The 27,644-nt window shown below is 41.7% G+C and overlaps 1 protein-coding gene across 1 annotated transcript; it reads right to left on the reverse strand.

Moving 5' to 3' along the window:
• Window positions 1-583: 583 nt before the first annotated feature.
• On the reverse strand, window positions 584-27,644 carry apln (apelin). The gene is made up of 3 exons (XM_088294329.1): window positions 27,235-27,644; window positions 7,105-7,277; window positions 584-4,462 (listed from the first exon to the last, which is right to left on the reverse strand). The coding sequence occupies exons 1-2, from the start codon at window positions 27,299-27,301 to the stop codon at window positions 7,111-7,113; spliced, it is 234 nt and encodes a 77-aa protein (XP_088150455.1). The 5' UTR covers window positions 27,302-27,644; the 3' UTR covers window positions 584-4,462; window positions 7,105-7,110.

Genomic DNA, 27,644 nt, shown 5'->3' on the forward strand with positions numbered 1-27,644 from the left:
CGATAGTAGCTGAACCAATGAGAGGACAGAAATTCTCACTCGTCACAATGCCTACAGGATTTCTTTCCGGAGGTGAATCTACAATCGAATTTACTAAAAGAAGAACCTGCAATTTGATTTCACTGATGTGTGTTGGTTTGAAGGCTGCACTTGAGCTTCTGAAGGCTTTGGACGAAAGAATGTGTGCGTGGCAACACATGGAAACTGAAATCTGATTGAGAATAAAAAAAAATTCAACCAAATCAGCACTTTCAAATCTCAGACCGTGGTACTTAGTCGGTAAAGGGTGGATTGTCAGGGATACTTCCCAAAGTGCAGAGGTTCAAGTATCTTTCTGGTGTTGTTCACAAGTGCGGGAAGAATGGGACGGGACATTGACAGATTGATCTGCAGTGATGCGGACTCAGAGCTGGTTTGCGTTGTGAAAAAGGGGTTTCGCCGAAATGCGAAGCTCTCAATTTACTAGTCGATCGACATTCTTACACTCACCAATGGTTATGAGTTGTGTGTCGTGACCGAAAGAACAAAATCCCAGATACAAGGGATTCATTCATTTTGTATGCAAAAATGACTCCACACCATGTTTTCTTAAAATAAGATTTTTAATATTACTTATTATCATAAAGATATATTTACACACTTTACAGAAATAGAAAATAAAAACACAAAGCTACGCATGAAAGGAAAAAAAAAGTACTCCAAGAGCTAAAGCTTATCTTTTATAAATTAGAAACCCAAAGTTCAAATATGTACACAGTATTTCAACCATTTCTGATACACTTGTTTTTCTGATACACTTGTTTTATTTTATTTGTCATTTATTTTTGCCCAGTTCAACATCAAAACAGAGACAGGGGACTGTACATTTGGCCTGGTGAGTAATATTGAGCACACACCTTAAAACAGAATATAGGAGTACGTAATACATTGTCGTTCTGCTCGAGACCTAGTAACACTGTTATGCCAGCCCGCAAGTCTCCCCGCGTGGTGGGCATGACGCTTTTCACGTGGATGGAGAATGTGTCACAATCAGGGCAGGAGGGGGGCCTGTGTGCTATTCTAGGTGTGGGCAGTCTCATTTGCCAAGCTCCGAGATAATGTCGGATCATAGTCGTTTCCCACAGGAGATAAAAACCTAGTTATCCTTTGGGTGGCCCAGACAATTGGAATACACAGAATTGAATTGTGCCCACAATGACATGATGCATTTTGGAAAAATGAGGGAATGTATCGTATGACCTTCTGTCTCTAATTTCGCATCATTTTGTAAATCAAAGCATGAAATGATACTGGGATTGATGCCCATTTAGTTTTGTGAAAGGTGTGTGCCTTCACCCGGTAACACACACCAACTGTAAATTCTTACTCCCAGACAAATGCATATGGACCAAAAAAAAAATGTAGGGGCAAGATGTCGGAACAAACATTTTCTAGAAGGAAAACATGCTAACAAGTGCATAGGAACATTACTCAGGCCTTGTGATGGTTACAAAGAGGAAGAACCGGGGAGGAAACATTGAGAGGCGAGGAATGGTTTCTTGTGTTAGTCTTGCTAGAAAAGACATTAGGGCAAATGGTTGAGCTTCTCGAGCATAATGTATTGGTTTACCGTTTCAGCCCGAGCCTGAACATGCTTGTCCATCCACACCACAAGGCCCATTAACCTGATGTGCTCTGGGCTACAATGTACAAAAAAATGAGAATGCCTGAAAGCTTTCACGTGTCCACGACATATTTGTGCTGCAGACTACTTTTCTATTTTGTTACATCCACAAAAGATACAACATTTCAGACTGTAGTCAAAAAGGTAAGCTTTGGACAACCAGCTAGACAAAAAAAAAACAAAAACAAACAAAAAAAACAGACAAGATAAAATTGTCACAACACATTGGAAAACCATTTCAAACCGAGAGACTCTTGTTTTCAGGGTGTATTTTTCCAGCAGCATAATGTAATTGCAAAAGTGCAGCCTTGCGAACCCATGCAGAGAGGCCTTGGAGCAAAGCCACGCTTATTTGTTGAGATGACTTCAAACCGGATACTTTGGATCTGTGGGATAAATGTCTTTGAATTTTGGATTCGGCAAGATTGCAAGCGTACATTGGTTTGCTCTGGTCTCTTGAAGGGCAGCGCGGCTGATGCAGATGGTGAGGATACATTCATGAAGAACAGTGCGGATACAGACGTTCGGCTCCATTTGCAATAACTTCCGAGATGGGGTGATGAGTGGTGGGGTCAATATGAACACCTCGTCAAGACCTTGTCGACTTCCAACATCAGAACTTCTGTCCCCCAGCTATCTTCCCTCATAATAGACAACCTCGCACCCAAGGAGCTTTAATGAAATCTACATCTCTGTCTGAGAGGATATGAAAAAAATAATAATGGTGGATCTGGAATTATTACGCTTCACAGTGCTTGAGAATTTAATCTATTTTTAATCAAGGTATAATCTTGGCAGTGTTGACTACCACTGTGGTTTTTGATGCTCTCTTAATAAAGGCTTGCAAGACTATTCGTTTGATTAAAATATTTGCATGAGACGCAGCGACAAAGAACAAGACAGAAGGGGAGGACTTGGGTTTAAGTTAAAAATGTATCCTATGTCACAGTTTGCACTTTGGTCCTCAAGCCTGACAAATGAAAGGTCTTTGTGTTTGACATGGTTACACACTGAACCTGCCTGGCTCTGGAGTAATGGAGGGCGTTGTGGGGATGGAGGTGTAGGCTGGAGTTCCAGTCTAAGCCAATTTAACCAACGAGCTCAGTCTGTGGCCCCGGTCAGCCTTGGGTACATCCATCTGAGAAAGATTAACTCAGAGTTTTAATGAGGGTAAGGATCAAAGCCTCGACCACCTGTGCTGTGGAAGAGCTGGCGGACTGGCAAAGGCAACTGTACCCAACGTAAAGTAGGCAAAAGATCATCACTGGAAAGGGCCCTGACGTGGATACATGGTTATATTCTACTACACGCAATGAGAGTAATGCTGTTTACGAAAATATGTTGATACAAGCTTTAAATGTTGCAAACTCTATGATTGTTTTATATGATAGACTGCCCTAGTACAAGCCTCTATGCTAGCACCCTGAGGAAAAATAAAGACTTAAACACAGAGATAACAGATAAACAGTGATGTATTCCAGTTTGATGGAAAGGCATATCGTTTGGTCAAAGGTTTAAAGTCACTACAGTATAGGACAGCAGGAACATTAGTGATGGGCTAATCTTGATTTGGAGCATGAGCCAAGGAGTACCCGGGTAAAGGTGGGTGTGGATCCTGATTTCTCATTTGTGACACTTTCTCATAAGTAATGCAGGGGGGAAATCCAGGCATCAAGAAGATTACTATCTTTGAAGGTGTATAATGCACATGATACAGACTGAGAGTATTTGACCAGGGTGTGGCCTTCTAGTTTTTTTTATGATATGGGTCAATTTTGATTCACCCCTTACTTCAAATGTGTGTCATGGATTCAAAATTTTAAAACAGAGGTAACTTCTTCACATCCTGGCAGCATTTATGGAGAGGGTTCATTATTTGGCACTTCATTAAAAGGCAAGGCGCAGACCGCCGCTGCCAGTTAACAGTCGTGTGGCAGGAAGGTGGTAGGGTTTTGTTGTAGGGACGGAAAATGACATCTTGGGTTCAAGACTCATTTGAGTTATCGCATGCTGCTACAGAGGCATTGAGTGCAATTTCAAACACCGAACTAGCTTCAGAAAACAGAATCTTCTAAATAGGAGTTCAGTCACTTAAATCGATTATTTGAACATTATGCGTGCAATTGTTGAAAATGAAGCTGGATGCCATTAGAAGATGCAAAGCAGTCAGATGCAGCGCTCCTGCCTTTATCATCGCTCATGAAAGTGTTGCCCCCCCTTTAAGCAGTAGAAATCCAGACTGCCAAATAATAATAACAATAATAATAATCCTTGACCAATTAATTATTGTATCTTCCTGAACCAAAGCTGCTACACAGTGACAAAATTGGGGGCCACTGTAACCTTAAATTCCATTGACAAGGAAAACTACACAATAGAGAAGTGACAGATGCAGTAAGAGAAAGAGAGTCTGAACCATGTCATGCTAAGTGTGTATGAGACTCAAGGAGGCTGCTATGATTGGTGTCTAAAAAGCAAATGACAGTAAAAGAAAAAACATTTGGGAGAAGACAGAGATAGAACAAGTCATTTACGGTGACAGAGGAATAGAATCAGATAGCTAGGGGCTCAATAACTTCCCACCCCCCATCACTGCCCTCCCTCATTCCTCCTTAGAGCTAAGGATTGAACGGCTTGTCCTGATTTTTTTTCTTGTGGACAGAGTTGCTTGAAGAACCAGCAGGTGCTATGGACATCACTCTTCAGGCTGGGCAAACAGAGGCCCTTAGCAGCAAGGCCCCCCATGGCAAAGGAAGAGCATAGAAATCAGAACCTGGGGGAGAGCGCTTAAAGCAGTGCCTACAAAACACAAACAAAGAAGTATCATCAGCACGTGCTCTCGTGTTTGGTTTTTGTTCATGAGTCATGCAGACATTTCAATTTCCTGTTGGGTAAGGGTGCCACATTGAACAAAACTCTCTGTGTGTGGCACCACATGTTATCTTGCAGAAAGAGTGAAGTCAAGCTTTATCCAGACATGTCTCAACCAGATTTCACAGGCCTTCGGTCAAAAGAATTCTACAGTATACTGTATGTTGTTTCATGTACAACACAAACCCAAGGTTATTCTACAACTGGGACACAGGATCAGCACTTTTCCCAAAGGATATCTTTAATCTTCTTTCAGTGTTTTATCTTCTCCCAGTTTGTGATCATTTCCCAAGATTCCCCGTAGGTTTGAGCTTGGTTGCATGAAAACAAGTTGATAAGGGGCCACTCTTGTTTCAAGGTGGCATAGTTCTGCAGTCATGTAATGCCCAGTGAATTGATGTCAGCGCTGAATTGTACATCTATTTTGTTTGCTGGCTCCACGGAATGATCTCACTACAGCCGCTTGAAGTCATACCCCTTATCATGAAGGAGAAATTGCAAAACTACCATTCATTTTTGATGGAAAAATCCTTGGAAGACTCCAGCTCTAAGCTTTCTCACATAGGTTCTCGTGGGGATTTCAGAAATCGCCCGTGGCTTCAAAATGTGTAATATCCTGTCGTCTCTCTGTTAGGCTTTTATCGAATAGGCCGAACGGAATGTTTGAACGTCAGGGCTTGTGATCAAGGAGATGCCTTTCATCTCACATCTGGAACGTGTCAGAATGAGACATCCACATTGCCCGTGGTGACTTGAAGAATAAAAGATGATCTGTCCTGACATCCTCTGACAATAGGATCGCTCGATGCTGCGAAATGACACTCGGTTGGTGGATGGATATGACAATCTACCATCACCACCTCAAACTACAGGCACTATTTTTGATTCGGCTGTAGTTTTGGACATGGTTGGAATTGTGCAGTTATGCCCAATGAGAAGCGGAGCTGTCCGTCTATGATGGGACACATATAGCCAAGTTAAAGTTTACTGGTAGGTTGTATCATTCCCTGGTAGGAAGTGGGAACTCTACTGTAGGGGTTGGTATCATTTCTGTAGTCTGACTGAAGACATGTGGTAGGTTATTATCTGAACAATATGTTGGTGGAATCGGAACACCATTTCAATGAGCCACACTCTTGGCGTTGAAATGATTTCAACCAAACTGTCTCTGAGTTAATGCTGCGATATAACGAATATATTCCCTCATTGTCCTAAAACTGAGGAATACTCAGTGATGACTTGACAAAATGAGATTTTGTCTCCTTTGTACTACATGTTACAACTAATTTACTTTTACTACCAGGCTACTACTAACACCCCGACCCCAGTCGCCTTACCTTTCCTATAAGTCTTTAAATGAGCAGCCTTTGAACTAGAAAGGGGTGTTAAACGATGTTTGTAGAGACAGCGTTTTGATTTACTGAACCATTCACTTTTTAGAGCCACTTCCTTATTGTTTTGCAAACACTGAGCACTCACAAGTTGTTCAGAGGGTTCTCTCTTTTTTTTATGGTTTGACCAAGAACACTGGGTGACCAATGTTCTGTCAAATGCATGTTACTTCTGAATGTCACTCATTGTTTACTATTGTTCTGCTCCCTTCAGCGTCCTCAAAGGGAGGCACAATCATAAACTTCAAAGGAAGCATTAATGAAAAATAGAAAAACACAATGATGATCATAATTCTCCGCGGATCTTAAAAGCTCTGCTTCACTGTTCACATTCCTCTAAACTGATTGACCATGCATTGGCATCAGTGGGCTGCAGCCTTGACTCACTTGGGCTTGAATTTATGGCACCTCCTGGGGGGGATAATGTGGCTGAGAGTGTTCCCATGTCACTTGGCAAATTTGGAAAAGATACCTTAATGGAGCTTGTGTTTCTGAATGCATACATACACGTTGCTGTTTCTTTACATTCGGACATTGTGAATTGTGCAAACATTGGCGAGGAGGCCAACCATGTGTATGCTCTGTACATTTGATCATGTTGCCTTTGAATGTTTTAGTTTCTCAGTGACGCCTCATCTGTTTTCTTTTGAAATACCGTCAGTTTGCTTTGGTCCAGCCCAGAAAATCTAACTGAATGGGTGAGAAGTAAAATATTGTCTCAGAGTTTTGATAAAAGATTTTTCACACAACGGGTTATTTGACTTAGGAGCAAAGTTAAACATTCTTTTAAGCGCTTTAGGTTAAGATGAGAAATCCAACTCTGGAAAGTGTTATCTTTGTTAAAGTGTTTTAATTGAATTAATCACATGGACAGATCCTACTTTATATTTATTCCAGTGGAATGAAACTAGAGGTTAGGTTTCTAACAATACCAATCTCCCGTATCGTTAAATGAATGACGTTACTGCCTGACCCACCTCTGTCATACAATAAAGGCATTCAAGTTTGTAAATCTGTTGAGACATGCCCTTTCTTTTGAAGTCAACAATAGCATTCTTTTCTTGAATACAGACTTTCCGGCACTATTGTGAGAGTTTCGACATTTTCACTCTTTCATCGAAGAAAACATTCAAAATGGCTGAATGTTGTCTAAGAAATATTATCAGCTCTGAATCGCACCTTGCTCTAGAACGGCATTGGCCCCTTGTGGGAAAGACGGGGCCGTGGGCGTCTCCTCTTCCAACCGGCTGGTCTGTGGCTCTGACCGCCCCTTGAGAGGCTTTGCTGCACCAGCTTCCTCACTGGAGCTGCTTCCTCCAGCTCTCTGCCATGTTCCGTGGAGGCCATGGGACCTGTAAGAGCCAAACACAGATATACAACCAATAAATTCCAATTAACTTGGATGAATATCACATTTTTATGGTGCTGTATTAGCATGCAGTGGAAATGTGGAAAAACAGAAGGTGATTGTGGATTAGGCACCAAGAGACATCTAGTGGTATGTGTGTGTTTAGAGCCCACCCAGCATCATTGTTTGTCAAATGTGTGCGGTGGTAGCTAATGGGGAGCAGATTTACATAGCTGAAAGAAAGAAAAGCCCATCCCTTGTGTTTTGTTTGGTTGCTCTGCCTGTAGCTTCTAATAAACACCTCACAGTGACAGAACCTTGCCAAGGAGCATCCTATCGCTTTGTTTGGTCTCAAGCTTAGAGATGAGCCTGCATGTGTGTGTGAATGTTTGAAAGGGGTGTGCGTGTATGTGTGTGTGTGTGCGTGTGGAGATGAACACTGGCGTGTTTGAGAGTAATCCCAGATGTTCTCAGTTAGCCATTTGTGAAGTCTGGCCTGGTTCATGTAAGAGGCTGTGGTCAAAATGCCGAGGTCCACCTCGGGTGTGTCTTGGAGTGCTCCAACTGTCAAAACGGAAGGATCCAAAGCACGCTGATTTGTCGTGGATTATTTATGGTTATCATTGACTCCATATTAAATTTTTATAACCCCTTAGAACATATAGTACTACAGCTGAGCTGAGCTGAGCTGAGAGTTAATTGTTATGATTGATGTTATTCTTTCTACTGTTGTTGACGCTCTTTTTATTTGAAACCATTCAGTCTTATTTCTGTTTTCTTCTCTGAATTTGAGTTTACTGATCTCCTCTATATCCCTAACCCTTCTTTAGAACAAAAAGAGAGGGAACACCAATTCCCACTGGGCACCGTCAAACGCTGATTGAAACGACTGACACAGGGGTCATGACATTCCAGTTTGCTCACAGACACTGGCACCATTTTTAGAGTTCCCCAAAGAGTGACCTTTGGAAGCTTTACAAGGGCTTGCTTGAGGACACAGCTTGAGATAAGTCACAGGGTGGACTGCAGAGGTGACGCTGGAAGGGAAGCAGCAGCTCAAGTCACTAAAAAAGGTCAGCAAGATGTTTCTTGCAGCAGGGACTTGGAGTTGTTGTTTTTTTTTACCCAATTTTTGGTGTCAGTTTGTCAACCTTTCATTAATGGGCACGTATTATGACGATGATACTGACATGACAAGACATTGATTACAGTATCGACATTTGGAAACATCACCAACAACAACCCTCTCTATTACACAAATCCTCGTTGAGCATATAAATTTGCTCTGTGGAATGTCAGACCGATCCATGTAATTTGTGCTTTGGTGGGATTCACACTGCAGTTTGCTCCCTTACATTCAGAATGATGATTCAATGCCACACTAAGTATGGACGGAATATGTGTGTACCTCTGTTTTTATGAAGAACCAATCACAGGGCACACAAACATCCACGCTCACAATCACACCAAGGGCCAATTTAGAGTTTCCCATTAACCTACCATGCATGTCTTTGGAACATCCAAGCTCCACACAGGAAAGACCGAGCCGGGATCGAACCCAGCACCTCGAACCCCTGTACTGTGAGTTGGACGTACTAACCAGTCGCCAGTCAAAATGTATTCATCATTTAGGTACTATGTTTGTCCAGCCTGTCATCAAGTAAAGCTGCAAAAAAATATGAGTTGTCCTACACGTGTTGGAATATAGGACGGTATGAAAACCATTGCAAGCGCAACCAAGCAATGTCTGCCATCTAGTGATAAATGGTAATATTACAACTTAAAATTATACAGTACACGCACACCCTCATTTATCAAAGAATGTCTAGAACACGTCCTAGATTCATTTGTACGACTGAAATTCAGAGTGTGCGTAAATACAAAAAAAAATAATTTTTCATACGGTCAGACACCTGTCGTACGCACATTGCATTGACAAAAGCCACCTATTGACCAGATGCCGTAAAAGCAATCCCTTTAAGAAATCCAAAACCATGCAAAGACGTCGGAGAGAATCTCCGAGACAGACAATAAGGTACTTGGCTGAGATGTGGAAACAAATGATTATTGTTTGGAACAATTAATTCAAGTGTTACCAATAAAAGAAGAAAAATAATGGTTTGGTGACATGAACTCATAATAATAGTTGGATCTGTTGGTGCTGAACCGCAAGTAATTAGGATAGCACTGAAGCAGAGTAAACATCCCCCCCGATAAAAAAAATAAAATAAAAAGGGAGCCTTGGGGCTGAATCGAGAGCCCACTCAAAGTTTGGCCTGTACCGGTTGCCAGTTGGACATCCCTGTCCAAGGCTGTAGCTTTTTTTACCAGGTGGAAAAAAAAATACACTCCATCACTCTAAACAATGTTCTCTCAGCTCCTCAAGGTTGATTTTATGAGTGGTTAGAAGGCTTTTGAATCTTTTCCGATGATTAGCAACCTTCAGCCGCACCACGCTGAAAGAAATGTCAAAAGAACAACTGAGAGAGTTTGAATGGCATTCATGAAATGTGTCACTGAGCTAGTTCATTGAGTGTTTTCAACGTGTTATCCCTGAAATGCCAGACATCTCGCGTTCCATTTCCACACTAATCCCCTGTAGCAAGCACATTACACGCTATATTTGTGGCAGAACACAAGGCTAATTCATGGACCGGGGGGGAAAAAAATCTCTGTTGCATATTTCCGCATCTAAAGCCCATCTTTGCCGCAAGGAGCTTTAATCTGCACATTATCCTTTTGTTATTGTTCCTCAATGCAGAGTGAAAGCGGGACGCTCACAGATTCTTAAAATATTCTGCTCATTTCTTTCCAATCCATGCGGCTGAACGTTAATACACGCGTTGTTTAGGTAGGTTTTAGGGCAAACTGAAGCATCCTGGAAGGATTTAGACTTTCTTCTGGCAAAGAAACTCAGTGATAAGGCACTAAACCCACTGAATAGTTCTGGCCTCACTTTTTTTATCACATGGACAGCATGCTTGCAACAGTCTGGTGTTTAAAAGGTGCTCACTCATTCCTCAAAGACAAAAAAACAATGGGCCTAGACATGAGTTAATAATAATATTGAACGAAGACTCTCTCACACCCTTGATGAACTGCTTTGACTGGTGATACAAACAAAATAATAAATCAACTTTAGCAAATGGTGGTAACGAGGCAACATTTCTTGTCGGATTGTTTTGGTGGCATTGGAAAAATTATCAAAGACTTTGTGGGGGTAAATACACATTCTGGACGAGTTGATATTTACTGACAAATGATCCATATAACATCATTTAAACATTTTGTATTACACTTACACCTGCAGTCACACCTCAGTGTCCAGTGGAGCTGCAAAATGAATGCATGACCAACTCAATCAGACCACCAAACCTCATCTGCTGCCCAGTCGCTGAGAATGTCACATTACACGGCCGCAATGAGACAATTTAGATGTCTCCCACAGGTGCCTGTCAGCAACTGTTGTGCGCTGGGAGGAACATTTTGGCCAGTCTCAATCAATCCATTCCATCAAAACAGCCTAGTGATAGGACTGGCAGTATAGATGAACTCTTGCACCCAGCGGGGGAAAATGTTGCAGCAACTTATTTGACAGGCAGCAACAATATCAGCTCTGCGGAATAAAAACCAGCAACGGGATGCATAAGGACTTTTGGTTGCTGCCGTGGCAGAAAATGTATATCTATATATGCCTCATGAATATTTTATCTCCATAAACAAGGGTATCTCAGCCGTTGTATTGCCCTGAAATTGGAACCAGTCCCTCTGGTATCTTCTTTAATCTTTTCCCAGGAGAGACAACCGTGTTTCTTCTAAGCTGCCAAAGCACGAATCTCGCAGCATAACATATGTCTGACAACAATAAACCTCTTAACTCTTCTCGCTGATGACCTTGGACCCCCTCATCCTTCTTTGCACCAAATCTGAACTCTTATCTTCCCGTTGCTAATTCTCAAATTAAAGTTTAATATATGGGGAATTTGAGCAATGTCTGGATCCTATTTCCGCAAAGACGGATGTAGTGTGCCGTGGTAGGATGCAAATTAAGTGTGAGTAGGATGGGGAACAGTTGGCAGGGCAAAGATGAGCTGCCTGATTCTCCACCCTGGTTTCCAATCATTTCCTGAGACGATATGTTTCCTTTCTTCAAATGGCCTGCTCTCCATTTTATTATGGTCCTCTGCAAAGAGGAATATTGACAGCTCATCCGTGTTGTTACTGCAAGAGGCCATCATCAGCACCACAGCCTTTAGGGATATAATATATAAATTTCAGGGGAGAAAAATGGCCATTGTCTGGTTTAAAGCCAACTTCATCAGCTGCCCTCATGACAGGCGAGAACAAACGGCACATCACAGTGCTGCCAATGGACCGGAGCTGCTTATGAATAGTCGTAAAGCTGATTTGTGTGAACCGACTGCCAAAATAACCACATAACAAATGTCTGCGCTTGTAAATGGAGCGACAACACACATTTTTCTGTCATTAGAGCAGCAAAGATTAACTTACACAAGACTGCTAGAGAAACAATAGCGGCGAACACACGCAGGCGCCGTGTTCAGAGTTTATGTCGCAGCGAATGTAAACAAGCACTGTCAGCCGTGGCCATCGCCATTTAATCCACGTTCAATATTCTCCGATTGATTGCCTCTCGGATCTTAATGACCGTTTGTTTACCCGTCTTGCTCGTCGCTCAGCTGCGATGCGCCAATTGTGAATCAACTGTCGCAATCGCATTGATCAAATCTCACGGTCGGATGAGCTCCTCACGAGCGTTTAATCTCTCCGCCGTGTTCACTTTACTCTGCTCACATCGCTTATCTGACACCTCTGCGACACAGACTGCAGATTATAGAGATGCGTGCGTAAACAAACAGTTGCAAGAAGAAGGAATGTTGCTCTCTGACTGCATTTTACTTTATTTATTTATCTATTGGTTTTTGGCACTACCATAAATGAAAACAACTTTTCAAACAGCTTTTTGACAATATAGTGCGCTTAAAATGCCAAGTGAAGGTGTGATTTGGCACTTTGGCATATTAATCAAGAAACAAACATGAAATTTCCATCCATTTTCTTTACACCCTGGACCAGGGACTGCACCCACAGTCTGAGTGGCTCCTGGTAACTTTTTTTTTTGGGGGGGAGGGGGTTGTGGGTTTGCAGGGCTGGCGGGGGGAAATTACAAACATGTTTCCTGAATTAGAGTGGAACTCACAGTTCAGCACCCGCTGATTCTCCCATTTCCAGTGTTTTTTTTTTTTTATATATATTGAACACGTTTTTAAGATATTATATTAATATTGCTTGAAAAATGTTTTTGTGTCTGTTTTCAAGTTTATTTTTGGGGAACCAACCCATGTATTTTGTGGAAAACACTGAAGAATTAAAACTTTTTATTGAAGGCGTTTTTTTTTTTATTCAATTATACACAGATTTTCACTGTTCGCAAGTCAAAGCGCTTTGTTACAGCTCCAGCTCTTGTGAAATTCACTCTATAAATTTTTGTTGAATTGTATCGTCCCATATTTCAAATGCCTTTTTTTTTCATGCATCTGGTTAAGAAGTACTGGGTTGGTCAGGAACCCATGCGATAAAAATGGCGGTTCACTAAACAATATAGTACGATGGTCCCAATAATGATGGAAACGATTCCACAATTCTCTCCGAATTTGTACTGTATTGGCAATGCTATCACTGATACAGAAATGAGGTGACTATAGCACTGGTTAATAAATATAATAGCCATCTTCACAGATCAAGCAGTGATGCCCCCTTTGCTGGTGAGCAACGTTGGAATGACACTACTTTTGTGTCCCTGGATGCCTTTGATACTCCCCCCCCCCCCAAAAAAAAATCAAAACAAAATAAAAAACACCACTTTAAAATTGTTTGGACTTGAGAAAAAAAGGCGTAGCTCACCCCTCCCAAATGGGACACACATTTTGTTGTTTGATTGAATTTGAAATCCCTTTGAGCGAAGGATAAAAATGGGCAGTAAACAGAGTCTATTTTGGTCTCACAATTGAATTAAATATCAACGATTGTCTCTCTGCAACCGCACAATTACAATTTGTTCCTGACAATTGTACTTAATAATAAAATAGATAATAAAAAGAGCGAATAAAATGCTCTGTGGCTGCAGCCCATTATACTGACAATGTGCAAACCTTCTGGGTAAGCAAACATCATTTGCCTTCACTGTGTAGAGGAAGAATGCGTTCCCTGGAGGGTGTAGCCATGGTTATCGCGTGACGTCGGAGGAGCAGACCCGCTGTCTCTACCGTGCGTCTCCCCTTCTTCATTAACTAAAAGGAGACGATTGGCATTAGCCCGGTGAATCCACGCCGTTTCCAAATCGAACAGCCAGACGGAGCCGAGATGCTTTCCACCGCCTAAGCACATTAGCGGATCAGGATTATTTAGCCGGGATGAAGTGTTAATTGTTCTAGAACAATCCAAACATTCTCTTAGCCTTCAATAAGCGTTTGCGCTGTCACAGCATCACATTGAGGGATTTGTCAGCTCTCACCGCAAACGTTCATCCTGCACATATGGAAAGGTGCCTAAACACGCAGGCAGCTCTTCACAATCTAACATTTAGTGTCAGATATGATGCTCATCGCAGACCCTCACCCCCAGCGCCCCTTAGTAATTCTGGGCCTTGGCCGAAAGTGGTACCAATTGCCGACTTTCAGACCACGTTACCATGGCAGCCACTATGAAAGCGCTCAGTTCGGAGCGATATCATTGACATTGTCGGGTGAAATCTTCCAAGTTATAATCCAGAGGTGTCCAAACTTGTCCATCCTTTTTTCATCTTTCCTTTCCACATACTATAATTAACAATTGACAACCTACGTTGTTTGCTAGCATTGTATTAATTGCTTTCTACACTTGAAGAAGAAATTTGTTCTCATCTTTCGCATAACCAATTACGCAATTTGAAATCTCGACTGATGAGACTAGATCAAGGTCAAATCAGTACAGATTGCTCTTGAGTTGGTCCCAATAAAATGTGGTTCTGCTGTTGCTAGGTATAAGGGCAGAGCGATTCTGGTAGGATTCAGGACTGCTGGCCACCCAAAAATCCTAAAAAAAAAAAAAGGTTTTTGCTCTATGACGTCACTACTGGCAGCCTTGCACATCAAAGTCTGCACCCATGCCAAACCCCTGACCAAACATAAAGTCTTAAATGACCTTGTGGTTCAGACATTTTCCAAAGGCTCGAAAGTCTTCAGTGATGTAATAATTAAAACGATGAGGTCATTAAGCATTGGTTTAATAGGCGAAAATGAATCAGCATGCCCTAACCTTCATGTCTGACCAGTTTCTTCTGAACCAAAATATTACATTGATACATTTGCAACAAGACCGTCTTATTCAAATGTATCTAACCGAATTTTTTTCACGTGTCTAAAATTATTGTTGTTGTTGGTTCATTTGTGAGAGCCCGAATTGAAAGTCTGAATGACTTGGGGAGAGAGGACTATTAATTAAAATATTTTCAGACTGTGCGGCATTCAAGAGTGTTAATAGATTTGTTAATATTATTTTCATCTTTTTAAATTGGTTAATAATGTGCAAAAAATACAGGGTACAGATGAGACCAATCGTATTAAAAATGAAATAGACCTTATTTGGACATGAACTGTGAGATAGTAATAACAAAAAAGTAATTACTTTTGTATACCTACCAGCACTGATGAATTGGTTTTAGCAAGTTCAAGGTGAATAATGCAAAAGTGGCCCTTTACCTTATTTATTTATTTTTTTTTTATTTATTGGTTGCACACATGCGAATAGATGACAGATTTAGTTGCGTCTCAAATTTTAGGGGAAACCATTTAAGGGCAGTCTTGGAGCCTGGGCCCTGAGGGGCAAAAAAAGCTTAGACACCCCTGTTCTTAACTCATAGATTTCATCAAGGTACCAGCATAGCGTACAGTTAGAATCAATGATAATCTTATCTGTGATGTTAAGCCTCCTCTGCAAACTCAGCGGGTTTGTTTTGTGTCGTCTTTGATTTCGGCTGGGGGCTGTTTGCTATGCAGCATTGTTACGTTGCGATAATGGTGCGCTTGTGGCCGAGCTGAAGGCCGCCTTTGTCCATTAGGACACCAAAGTGCATGAAAAGTTTCTCCCGTTTAATGCAGCCCCGTCCTACCCTCAGAGTGAAGGTTCAGAGAAAATTAAGATGAAAAAAACAAGCAACCCGCTCCTTTCTGCAGATGTCCCTTTGAGTCAGGCTGCCTGCCTTGTGCCCGAATTAGCGAGCGTATGGAATGATGAGGTGTGAGACGGCGTGCTCGCTGATGATCAGAGCGCTGCCAGTTCAAAGGGCCGCCGGCTGCAGCACTGAGCCGGCTAATGAAGCTCTAGACTCCCCTCGCTACTTGACTGCCCGTTGCTTTATTCGCAGTCACACTTCTAGTTGGAGGGGTGAATTTGTGGCTACAAGGTTACTGGGGGTTGGGGGCTTCTGTACCTCAGCAGCAGGACTAAGAAACTCCCTTAAACTTTTCTTTGGTGAAGAAGAGCAACAGAATCTGAAATTGCTGCGAGTCCAAACACAGTAAGCAGTTATGGAGGATGTATCCAGTTAAAGTCTACAGTTGAAGAAAAAAGGCATTATTTCCAAAGAAAGACGAGACCAAAGTTATCCACCAACTTGGCCGGCAACCATTTGTTGGTTCTGTGGTTGGAACCGTTGTGGTTATTGTCTGTGCGGGTATGTGTTGTTTCAAAATGCTGTTTCGAGTTCTCATGCTATGTTTTAAGTCCTCCATTTTGCACTTTGATGAAAATGTCTTGAATCAAAACAGTTGTGTGTGTGCAAATATCTATTGAAATACGGGGATTACCGTAAATCCCAGCAAAACCGTAAATCACAACCGCCTGAAAATGCTTAGAAATGCCTGTATTCATAGTCAAAAATGAATGTCGCACAAGCTGCCAACACACTCCAATGTCATTTAAAAACAAATTGTACAATGTTACTCTTCAAAAGAAATTATATTATTAGCGATGATTTACATCCAAAGTGCACATGTGGTAAAGACTCTCCATAACTTCTACTAACAATATGGCCTGTGCCCCGCGACTGGCTGGCGACCAGTTCCGGATGAAGTATGCCTTTTGCCAAAAGTCAATATGCTCCAGAATCCCCCAGCGATCCTTTACAAAATAAGTGGTGTTGTTCATCTAAATTTAGCTCCTATAGCATCTTCACCTCAAAAACAGGAATAGGTCAGTTTGTTTGTTATTCTCATCTCATCATTCTCACTTACTCTACGCCCTAGAAGAACGACAACTAATTAGCATGGAAATTTGAGTACAACTGTTCTGCATCACAATTTAATGCTGCAATACAGATAATTGTGCTGCTTTTTCTTTCTTTTTAAAGTCACACGGACAAACAAAGAATTGTACTAACTCTATAACTGTAAATAAAAATTAAACTACTGTACTGTAAAACAACTGCTGTAAGTGCAAGTGACCCAGGAAGATGCAGTAATATTATAATTTTTTCATTGAGGATAAAGATTATATGTGCGGAATGTCATTATCGGTCTAAATATCTCCAGCATTTATCTTATAATATCCATTGCTTCTAATACCGCAACAATCGATGCAAAACATTAGATGAAAATTTTCTTCTCGTTTTCTGTCATTTGTTGGCATTAGCTAAATGCACTTTGCTTGATAAAAGCTATGTGCTTGCTTTAAATACGAAATGTGTAATTTTGTGGTTAATTCGACAGTAAACTACAAGTGGGAGTCACATTAAAAGCTTGAATCCTTTTTTTAAATGAATTGTTCCCTATTTGGCGAAATGCTGCTTAAGGGAAAGTGTGTTGAATTGAGTTCACTGCCACCATATAATTCTAATTTATGCTCACAAGTTAACGCAGGAAATAAGCAGAATGATGCCTTCTATCTCTCAAAACTTGTAGGTCGGGTCACTTGTAGCTCAAGACACCACTGTACATCAGTGCAAGTTGTATGTTAAGAAACAGAATAGCAGACCTACTATATTCACATTTCTGACTGTCTAAGAGGCTGGCATCCTTAAAAATGCCATGTCAAGGGCAAAGGAAAACACAACCCGCCCTCTCCCTCTCTCCTGCGTCATCATCATCGTACCTCCCCCTAGGCTTTGAACCGGCCTTCTACCATTTGACAGGCTGGAGGAAGAGAAACAGGAGGGAAATGTCACTATGCAGGGGCCTTGGCTCTCCCCACAGCACACTGTATATACACTTGTGATGACAGGAAATAGCAGCCACGTTGCATCAGACTGCGTTACCAGAGCAATATCGTTGGCTATGATGCTTAACCTGGACACAATGGGTTGAGATGGCAGTTGCTTTGAACCATATTCATGAATGCAATTGTACTTATCCTAAACCTGAACCCTAGTAGCTGTGGAAGTCATGATTATCTATAACTTACATGGACGGACGCATAAATCTCGAAAAGCTATGAGTAAGTTGGATAAAGATGTAAGGTAACCTCAGTGGCAGCCACCAGTGTTGCAGATAAACCACAAGGGCTCCCTTGGAATAAACTGTTTCCATTATGTGGATAAATGTTTATAAATGGATTTACTAATTTTATAAACATCTGTTTCCATTCTCCCTAACACTGGCGAGGGGCCCAGTACTGATCCAGGGGAACCACCTGCGCGTAAGCCCGACCTCCACTATTATTCAGTGGCAGGTCATTTTGACTGACAAGATTTAAACGTGTGAAATAATCACCCAACGTACAACAACACATGCATTCCAACGTCGCATCGAGTGCGATGAATAATGTATGGTTTCACTCTCCGGTGAGTGATCTCCAGTTGTGTAGGGAACGGGAGGGATGATGTGATTTTCAAACATTTCATTCAAAGTGAGAACACTGCGAGCATGACAGTTTGAAACCACTTGAGAGGCGCCACAATAGCTTAGCGATGGAAATATGTTGCCCAGAGCTCCATGTCACACCACATCCTCCGGGGGGGGGGAACTTTAAACATTGAGACCAAATCCCACTACAATTGTCGGATCTCCTTTCTTTGCCGGCTTGTTCAGTGTAGTCCCGACTCCCAAATCAGACTAAGAACAACCATCTGTGTGTTATTTCACTAAATTTGCGAGCCTATGTAAAATATATTAGGACTTCAAATGACCATGAAGGCAATTAAAGCACCTGCATTCCTACAGAGCACAATATTTATTGTGTTGTCTGACAGCTTGTTAATAAAAGTGTCCACTCAGATCATGATCAGGAAATAGATTTGCCAGAACTACTGCTATAAATGTATAAACACTTAATGTTCAAACAGAGGGCAGTAAATAATATTTTCATTGAGCAATGGTGGAAAGCTGTTAGAGGGGTGACTATCTGGCTCTAATTAAGGGTGAACGACAGGTCCTAAATAAAAGTTCTGATGATCGCATGAGGTCTGGTTAGCCAGAACCTGACCCCCTTCACTCCATATGGCATCATGCCCAGCTCAGGTTATGCCCTCACAATTTCAAAGGTGACATATGAGTTTAATTTGTTCGGTAACTAACTTCACAATTAAAAAAAAAACTACATTTATTTGTAACATTTAAAAAAAAAATATATATATAGCACTGTATTGTTGATACATCATAAAAAACATGTTTAAAAAAGATGAGTGACGTTTTTTAATGTGTAATGATTGCAGAGACTGTAGTCTTTGTGTGTTGGATGTTTGGCTTTAAGGGGCGTGGTCTAGTGGGTGACTTCAATAGTGGAGTCGGTAACCTGTTGTGTGAGCGAGTTGTCCTACATCAGCTCCTTTTGAGTGTTCTCATTTTGTATTCATGAGTCCGACTGTTCATCCCGGGCTATAAAAGGCTCACACTCTAGCTCCAATTGTTTTGTTTACGCAATTGTTTGCTAGCAATGCAAAGGCAAAAAAAAAAAAAAGAGAGACCAAATGATGACTTGAAAATTTCCAAAACTTGCTTGATTTAAAATAGCTCTCACGTCATGCTTTTTTCAAAATTCACCAATGATCTAGACTTCTTACACAAATTCTTGCGTTGCTGAAAAGCATGACTTGTGCAAGTAAGTGAAGACATCGGGGTCAATGGCGAGTATAGATTTCGCTGCTACGAGGACAGGACAGGCCTTTTTCCTCATGGGAGTGGCAGTTCATTCACTACATTGTCTACAGAGGATAAAAAAATATGTGTGTGTGTGTGTGTGTGTGTCTTTTTGACATTTTAAATTGTGAGTCTGCATATGTTGCTGCACCATTACTGCTCAAATATCCAACACATGCTATTTGTTGACCGTTTTGCGGCATTTTTGTCTGTTTTGTTAGCTTTGAGCTAAACAGACTACTAACCTGTGTGGTTGTTATAAATATGTAATTATCTTTGTTCAATGTATAGTTTTACAGTAACATTCAACTAGGAGTGGTATTAAACAGCTTGAAGCCTCTTTGAAGAATTGCTCACTCTGCCTATATACATACTCACAGGCAGATGTACTTCATCTTCAATGTAAAATTATCCTCATTCACAAATAAACTTGGAGAAATGTTCTTGCTCAATGACTGATTCATGACACGTGTACAGATTCATTTACTTTGCACCACTATGCGTATGTTAATGAATCAAAATTTATTCCAAGTGACGGCAAGTGCCCATGGAGCTTTGGTTTGCATAATTCATCAATACATCTCAGCCAATTTACAAAGGTTTGTCATGAGAAGGCCCTTAAATGTTCATAGATTTCCTAATCTTGATCATATTTTCAAAATGTTTGTATCATTGAAAAGTTTGCTGAACAAACTTACAACATATAATTATATTGTCCTATTTTTAATTATTAATATTATGATTAGTAATTCCAAAGTTAAATTAGAAAATGCTGCTCACAAAATATGCATCGAAAAATACATTAGCAGCCGAGTATAAATAACCACTGATAAAGTTGTTAATAAAGATCGTAATTAATAAATAAAGCACAGCAAAGAGGCATTTGTAGTTGGTAAAATGAATGACTTTAGCATTGGAAGCGACAGAAAATATAGAAGCTGTCTGTCAGAATTATATCACATGCAACCCCAGCGACAATGCGTCTACCTTTTATCTTTTTGACGGTTATTTATCAACTGTAACTGTTTGAAATTTGTAGCTAGCTTGCATGTGTATAGAATGAATCTTTTAAAGCCTTGGATTAATCAAGAAATGGGAGCAGTTCTTTGTTTTTTTACGGGTGCACTGTCAAAGCATGAACTCACACACTGCTCGTTGAGTGACAACTGCCAACACACAGGCAGCGGCGGATCCATTACGAATGTAAATACTGTGCATGCACTTGAACAGAACAAGGGCAAAGGTAATGAAGTATCGTGCCATGTGTCTCATTGCTGCTGCACAGTAAACTAGCTGGAAGGTGGTATGCGTGTGTGCAAAGAAGCAAACTCACATATATCATCTACACAGCTGCCTTCTTGATCGAGTTCTCGATACAATTACATGCCTCATCGAGTCATCTAGGTCCATTTGTTCTAGCACAAAATGTCACAAATGACATTTTATTCCTTGTTTCGCAAATTAAAATGGCCATGAAGCTCTACCGTGTTGTGTACGAGCCAAAACCAGCCATAGCCACCAGCCCGACCAGGAGCAAAACTGCAAAGCATTTTTAAAAACAATGCATGTGGGTATTATGTGAGCATAAAGGGTAACTGTGCACGGCATTGCTGCAGTGATGTCTGCACAGGCAGGGACCGTGTAAAGAAGCATTTAGAGAGAAAGAACAAATGCGGTTAGAAACCTCCATTCATCCTTCACAATTTCCCAACAGAAAGATTTTAATTTCAATTTCTTGAGCTCATTTATTTTGTCAATATCTAAAAAGAACAAACAGAGGCTAAGTACAATTAGCTAGCAAGCGGACAGCGAAACTCATGGCGAGACAGAACAGGGGATCAGGCTGACGGAAATTGTTTGTCGTTATCACTTTTTGAAGAGAAGCGTTTCCACATTTTGTGGGCGTTAAATAGCATTGCGGCATGTCAAATTGGCAATAAATTCGCTGAGTGTCAGGGTGATCACTTCACTCATGTTGTATATATATATATATATATATATATGGCAGGTCGATTGAACACTCTAAATTGCCCGTAGGTATGAGTGTGAGCGTGAGTGGTTGTTTGTATCCGTGTGCCCTGCAATTGGTTGGCAAGCATTTCAGGGCGTCTCCCGCCTACTGCACGAAGATAGCTGGGATAGGCTCCAGCACCCCCCGCGATCCGTGTGAGGACAAGCGGTACAGAAGGTGGATGGATGGATATATATACGCTAATTGCTCTCAGCACAAGATATGCCCTCACTTATTCTACTTTAGAGTACTTTTTGGTTGCCAAATAAATGTATCACATGGCCTGTGATCACAAACTGTTTCAGTCTTTTACTTTCTAGTATATTATGACATTAGGCGCTACTGTATGATTATATAAAGGTCAATATAGAGTGATCTGCTCCTTCATTTATTAAAAAAAATACATTTTAATGAAGTTTGGGACAGATGAATGGAATTTTCCTTACATTTCAATACAAGGGTTACGAGTGTAATCAAGGAACGGATTATGAGTTTCTGGACTGCAACATCCAGTTTGCACACAATGAGTGTCAGCTTTCCGCTGGCTATAACCATCTGTGAGATTTTCGATGAGACAGCCCTCCAAGCTCCCATATAGGCTTGCTCCCAGTCCACCCTTTTATTTTAAAGTCCCTCGGCTTTTCTTCTTTTACATGTCTTGGCTTTTTTTTCCCCCCTCCCTCCGCCGCATCTGCTCTCCAGGGAATATCTAAGTGAGTAGATTTATTCATTCAAAGGGTTCTGAATTGCATTATGACGGCCCGGCGCTCACATATGCCAAAGTCTTCAAGAATCTCTTGGGTGCGTCGGCCCAAAGGTTAGCCTTATATCCCTACCAAATGACTTATGATTTTTCTCTAAATCGCTTCCTTAACTCCCACTTGCGCTGGAGCAGCGGTGGGTGCCATTCACTGAGCTCGCGTCAGCCAATATTATACAGACGTCTGCATGTCTTTAAAAATGTGCCCGTTTGAGCCCAGAAGGTCTCCATTGGGACCCCGTTCTTCACTTCAAACACTCGGACCCAGAATTAGGTGCACCTGGTCTCAATCCTGTGCGATCCAATGCAAGAGCTAGTGATCGAGTTTGCATTTACAAAGACAATGGTGATCAAAACTGCTATATATTGTATCCAACCAGTGGAAGTTAGAGAAAATGAAAAGTTCTCTCAGAATACACACTATTGGATACAATCATAGAGTAATAACATAATTGGCTAAGATGTAGAGAATGAAACAGTTTGTGCATCATGATTTAATGTTGCTATCAAATTCATTTTGCTGCTCCTTCTGGGGTGCCCACATTGGCCACTGGGTGGCACTATAATACTGTACAGTTATGCAGACACAAACTAAGAAGATACTATCACTACTTCTACTACTAGTAGTACTACTACTGCAAGTGGCTCGATACGATATTGGGATATTAGCCATTTTCCATAGATGCCAAACAATATATGCCTGTTATATTATCTGTCTACATGTGTTGCTCCACTGTTTGTTTTCAAATAATTGTTGCTTCTAAAAACGGCGACTATCTGTGCTGTTAGCGTGGCACTTTGCTTTGTTTGTTAGCATTAAGCAAAGACGACTTTCTTAAGCTATTGGTATGTGGTTGTTTTAAATGCATTCTGTGTAATGTGTATTTTATGTTTAGTGTGACAGAAAACATTAACTGTGAGTGGCATTTTTTTGACGAATTGTTCAATATTTGCCAAGTTCACTGCCACCATTCAGCGCTCGTATCACAAGTTGGAGAAAATTGGTCGAATAATGGCTCAAATCTCCCAAATTTCATAAATCGTGTCTCTCGTTTCTCAAAGCACTGCTGTACTGTATTCACCATCACTGTTCCCAATATTTTGTTTCCCCTGGTTAGCTACGTGAGGAGCAAAATATTAGGAATGCATGTTCACCACAACCACAATGATAAACATTGTTGTAATACTTAGAATGTATTATTTAATGCAGCTCTTGTTTTGGATCTCATTGGTTAGATGTGTACCTAATGAATTGTTGTGTGCACGTGAGTGTAATGTGGATTTAGCCAAGTCAATTATTGGCCAACATGCAAACAGTTTTTTTAAGCCCATATTGTTGGCTGTCGTAAAGAAAAATCATTATTCCTAGATCTGACCCACTGTGTTTTTTAGTGAATTAATAACAAGTGCAAATGTTTTTCATCACCTTAATTTCTCCAATGATCAAATGATTATTGGCAGATAGCTGCTTCCCTTTCATACTGCACTTATTAAAATATTCCTGGACATCTGGAAATGTTTAGCTGCATTTGTTCTCTCCTCAGTCACCGTAATCACATCCAAAGGCACAAACACCTTCTTTGCATTAGCACGGCCCATATAATGATTTACACTTGCTCATCAGACCAGACCGGGCACTGTTTTCTGGCCCCATCTGAGATGTCTTACTTCATGTTTTTGGCTGAAGTTTGACCAGATTGAGTATGTGAGCGCGCTGCAGTACGGCACCGTATGGGTGCGTCCAGCCCCAACAAGACATCAAAGTTTCATACGGAATAATAGCAGCGCTGACAGGCTCACATGATATCGCCCGCTTTCCAGGCAGTCGATTTCTCAGTCAGATAAAAGCAGCCCATCAGGGCCACATGACTACCTCACCTGTTTAACCCAGCGAGAACAATTACATCTACGTAGGTGTGAGTGTGAGCCAGCTGCCATTATGCGTTGCTCTGGGGTGCAGAGAAATGGATGGATGCTCATGCGACAGACACAAGGAAGGACTGTTTACGTCTTGAGAGTCAGAGCGAGAAAGAGCGATTTGCCACAGGGATGAATTATGGATACCACATGTCTAAAGCTGGAGCCCACTCTTGAGCCAGAGTGCTTTTCAAGGATGGGTAATTGAAGTGCACAGCTAGAGGATGGCAGTATTACACGGAGAAGGCCACTGCTCCTTTTTTGTTAGATGATTTTTATTTTTACAAGGTGCTCAGGTACCATTTCCACAAGACCATTGTCAGCTGAAAATTGATTTTTTTTTTTACAAGTGTCTTTTTGGCCATTTGTTTTCATGGCAACAGTGTTTAAAAGAGCAAACACATTTGATAAGGCATCCTAAAGTGGAGTTTTTTGAAAAGCGGTTGTTTATGAAAACCTGAGGCATATATGGGCTTCTTGACGAGCAAAAATAAAGAAAAAAGGACTACATATATATATATATATATATATATATATATATGTGTGTGTGTGTGTTCAGAGTGAACCAATCATATTCAAAATCATGTTAAATGGGTGTCAGCACCCATTTGCCACAGCACAGCCCCAATGCGTGATGCTTCCCCGACCATGCTTCACCGTATGTATGGTGTTATTTCTTACAATATACACTATCATTGACTAATTGTATTCAAAACATCACATGGTGTCAATTTACAAAGTGAAGTAGCTGTGCTTTCAGTTTTTTAAAAAAAAAAAGTTTTACAATGAGAGCTATTGAGTAAATTTTACTTATATTGTATTAGTTTATTTAAAAAAAAAAAAAAAAGAAAAGTCATTCAGGATTGAGGACCTAACCTACAACCTTCTACCACCTGAGATATGCCACTCCTACTGTGTTCATGTATTACTGGTGCCACCAAAAGGAGACCCCAACGAGTTGGGTACAAAAATTCCACCTGGCACCAATGATTAACTAACAAGCAGTAAAATCATCCGTTGGATTATCCAATCCGATTCTTCTCACGAGGGTCGCAAGCGTGCTGAAGCCTATCCCAGCCATCTATGGGCAGTGAGCTGGGTACACCTTGAACGGGTTGCGAGCCAATCGCAAGTCACACAAAGACAAACAACCATTCGAGCTCACAATCACACTTAGGGCCAATTGAGTGGTCCTATTACCCCATCATGCATGTCTTTAGGATGTGGGAGGGAATTGGAGGACCCGGAAAAATCCCACGCAGGCATGATGACAAACATGCAAACTCCACAGAGGAAGGCCGGAACTGGAATTGAACCCTGCATCTCCAACCTGTGAGGCAGACGTGGTAACCAGTCGACCACTGCGCCGCCACAGTCGGATCATGTCACTCCATTTTTTTTAGTGTCTCATTATTTAAACTTTTCAATGACAAATGATGAAAAGTTTCCAGTAAACATACCCTCTGACTTAAACGCTACAGTGAGAAGATACCTGAAAATGTAGTCTCACTTCAAAATGCAATATAATAATTCCTTGCATATAGTCTTGCCTCCCTCTACATTTTTGCCTTATTTCCTTGACACACACACAGCTTAGACAGATGCCCAATGAATCGGAAGAGCATTTGTCTCAAGATAAAAGACTTCACACCCACTGCCTACATGCAAGAGCTTCTTCTGACACCTTTCCGCGACGGCGCATGCTGCTTGTGCATAGCAGACACACTCCTGCTAGTATCCCTCCCCACACCCATCAACGCCGCAACACACTTGCCTCCCTTCATCTATACCAGCTCCCTTTTTCTCCCTTCCTCCCCATCAATGGAGCTCTGGTACTATATGGTAGCAGCCCATGGTTAGGAGGGGTAGGAATAGGAAGCGCATACGCGGCATGACGGGAACAAAAACTAAGAGGGATAAGCTGTGGTGAAAAGCCCCCTTTTTTCACCGTGGGGCTACGCAAGCGCCAAACATGCTTCGCCACACACAAGGGTGCGAAAAAAGACACTGGCCATGATGCTAGATAATTGCTTCCCATTTAGTCGTGCACTCAGCAGCGTCGGACAAAAATAGCGTGTGTCGCTGTACGGCAAATGTGCAGGGAAGCATGGGAAGTGGATGGTGCCGCTCGAGTGGATCGATACACAGAATGGAAAGCACCCTGGTTACACAGCCTCTCTTTTCTACCAAAGTCTATAATGCCAGGCATGTAGCCTTATCGCTGCAATCAATATGGACTCAAGCACACCTCACACTTTACAGCCTATAGCCCAAAGCCTGTGTGTGGCATGCCAGCAAATGTAGTTGGGAGGTAAGTGATAATCCCAAGAATGGCTTGGACGTTTACACAAGGCCTAACTGTTGTTTTTTCACACCATAGTGTTACCTGCATCACATATGCAGGCTTGGCCTGTCACTCTCTCAAAGAAGCCACCCTTAAACCCGTCAAGGCAATAATGTGCAATATCAGAATTCACAGGCATCCATATATAGTCCAACAGTGGCTCCAGCGGCACTTTACGGAAATGTACTCTGACAAGGCGTCAAGACCGAATCCCGGGAGAGAGGATCCACGCATCTGGGATGTGTGTGTTCTCCACACCGACCCGTACAACAATTATACAGTCCTCGTTGTCATCACCACAGGATGCTTCTATAGGCAGCATGTTGCTCTGCTGCACAATCAAAGTCAAGGAATAATCATCATGCAACGCAGGTCAGATGGAACACAAGCCATCAATTTGTCAGATTCCCTCCTGGGCTTGTGGAACATGTGCTATGCATAGCATGCATTTCATAACAACAATCTGCCATGCATCCATCACCCCACACAGACAAGCCCTCAGTATTCCATTTGCAGCTTGGCTTCACATCAAGGTGAGACAGGGCGATTCATGAGGGGACGACAACGATGCACCTATGCCAGGAGAACAACATTCAAGTTGAAGCCTTTTGAACCACTGCAGTGCAGTACTGTACCCGGCCAGGTGCTCCTATAATCCTGCTGAGAGCCCACACATGCTGGGTAACTGATCAACCACACATACAAACAGATCAGCCTGCACAAGCACAGACAGGACAGAAATAGAAAGAGGAGGAAAAAGAAGAGAAGGTGCACAAGCGGTGCCTCGCTTCTACTCACCAGCACTGGCAGAACACAGCAGAGACACCAGGAGCACAATCACCAGCGTCAGAATCTTCACATTCATTTCTGCACTCCCCTCTGGCTCGCCGCTAGTCGCTCGCTGATATACTGTAGTGCTGTGTGTATGTGTGTGGGTGTGCGTGTGTGTGAATGTGTGTGGATGGGAGGGAGGAGAGAGAGAGCAAGTGAGGGAGAACGAAAGAGAATGTTTGCTCTGCTCTGTGTGTGCGTGCGTGTAAGAAATGAGTGTTATCCAAATGTGTATTTGTGTATCCGTGAGTGTTATATGTGACAGCACCACTCCAATGACTGGAGGCACGTCTCTATCCAAGCTCCCCCACAGTGTGTGTCAGAAAATGAGCAGCCAAGTTCAGTGGAGCTGTGAGTGTCTCTGGAAGTCCTGCTCG

Source organism: Idiotropiscis lumnitzeri, chromosome 4, assembly GCF_059441095.1.
Source record: "Idiotropiscis lumnitzeri isolate Australia: NSW breed Sydney's pygmy pipehorse chromosome 4, RoL_Ilum_1.0, whole genome shotgun sequence".
NCBI classification, from domain to species: Eukaryota; Metazoa; Chordata; class Actinopteri; order Syngnathiformes; family Syngnathidae; genus Idiotropiscis; species Idiotropiscis lumnitzeri.

What these genes read in the sequence shown, in the direction of transcription:
- apln (XM_088294329.1), bottom strand. Translation starts at nt 27,301, where the DNA reads ATGAATGTGAAGATTCTGACGCTGGTGATTGTGCTCCTGGTGTCTCTG. An exon ending in GCTGTGTTCTGCCAGTGCTG is followed by an intron (nt 7,278 to 27,234) that starts GTGAGTAGAAGC and finishes TGGCTCTTACAG; the next exon opens with GTCCCATGGCCTCCACGGAA.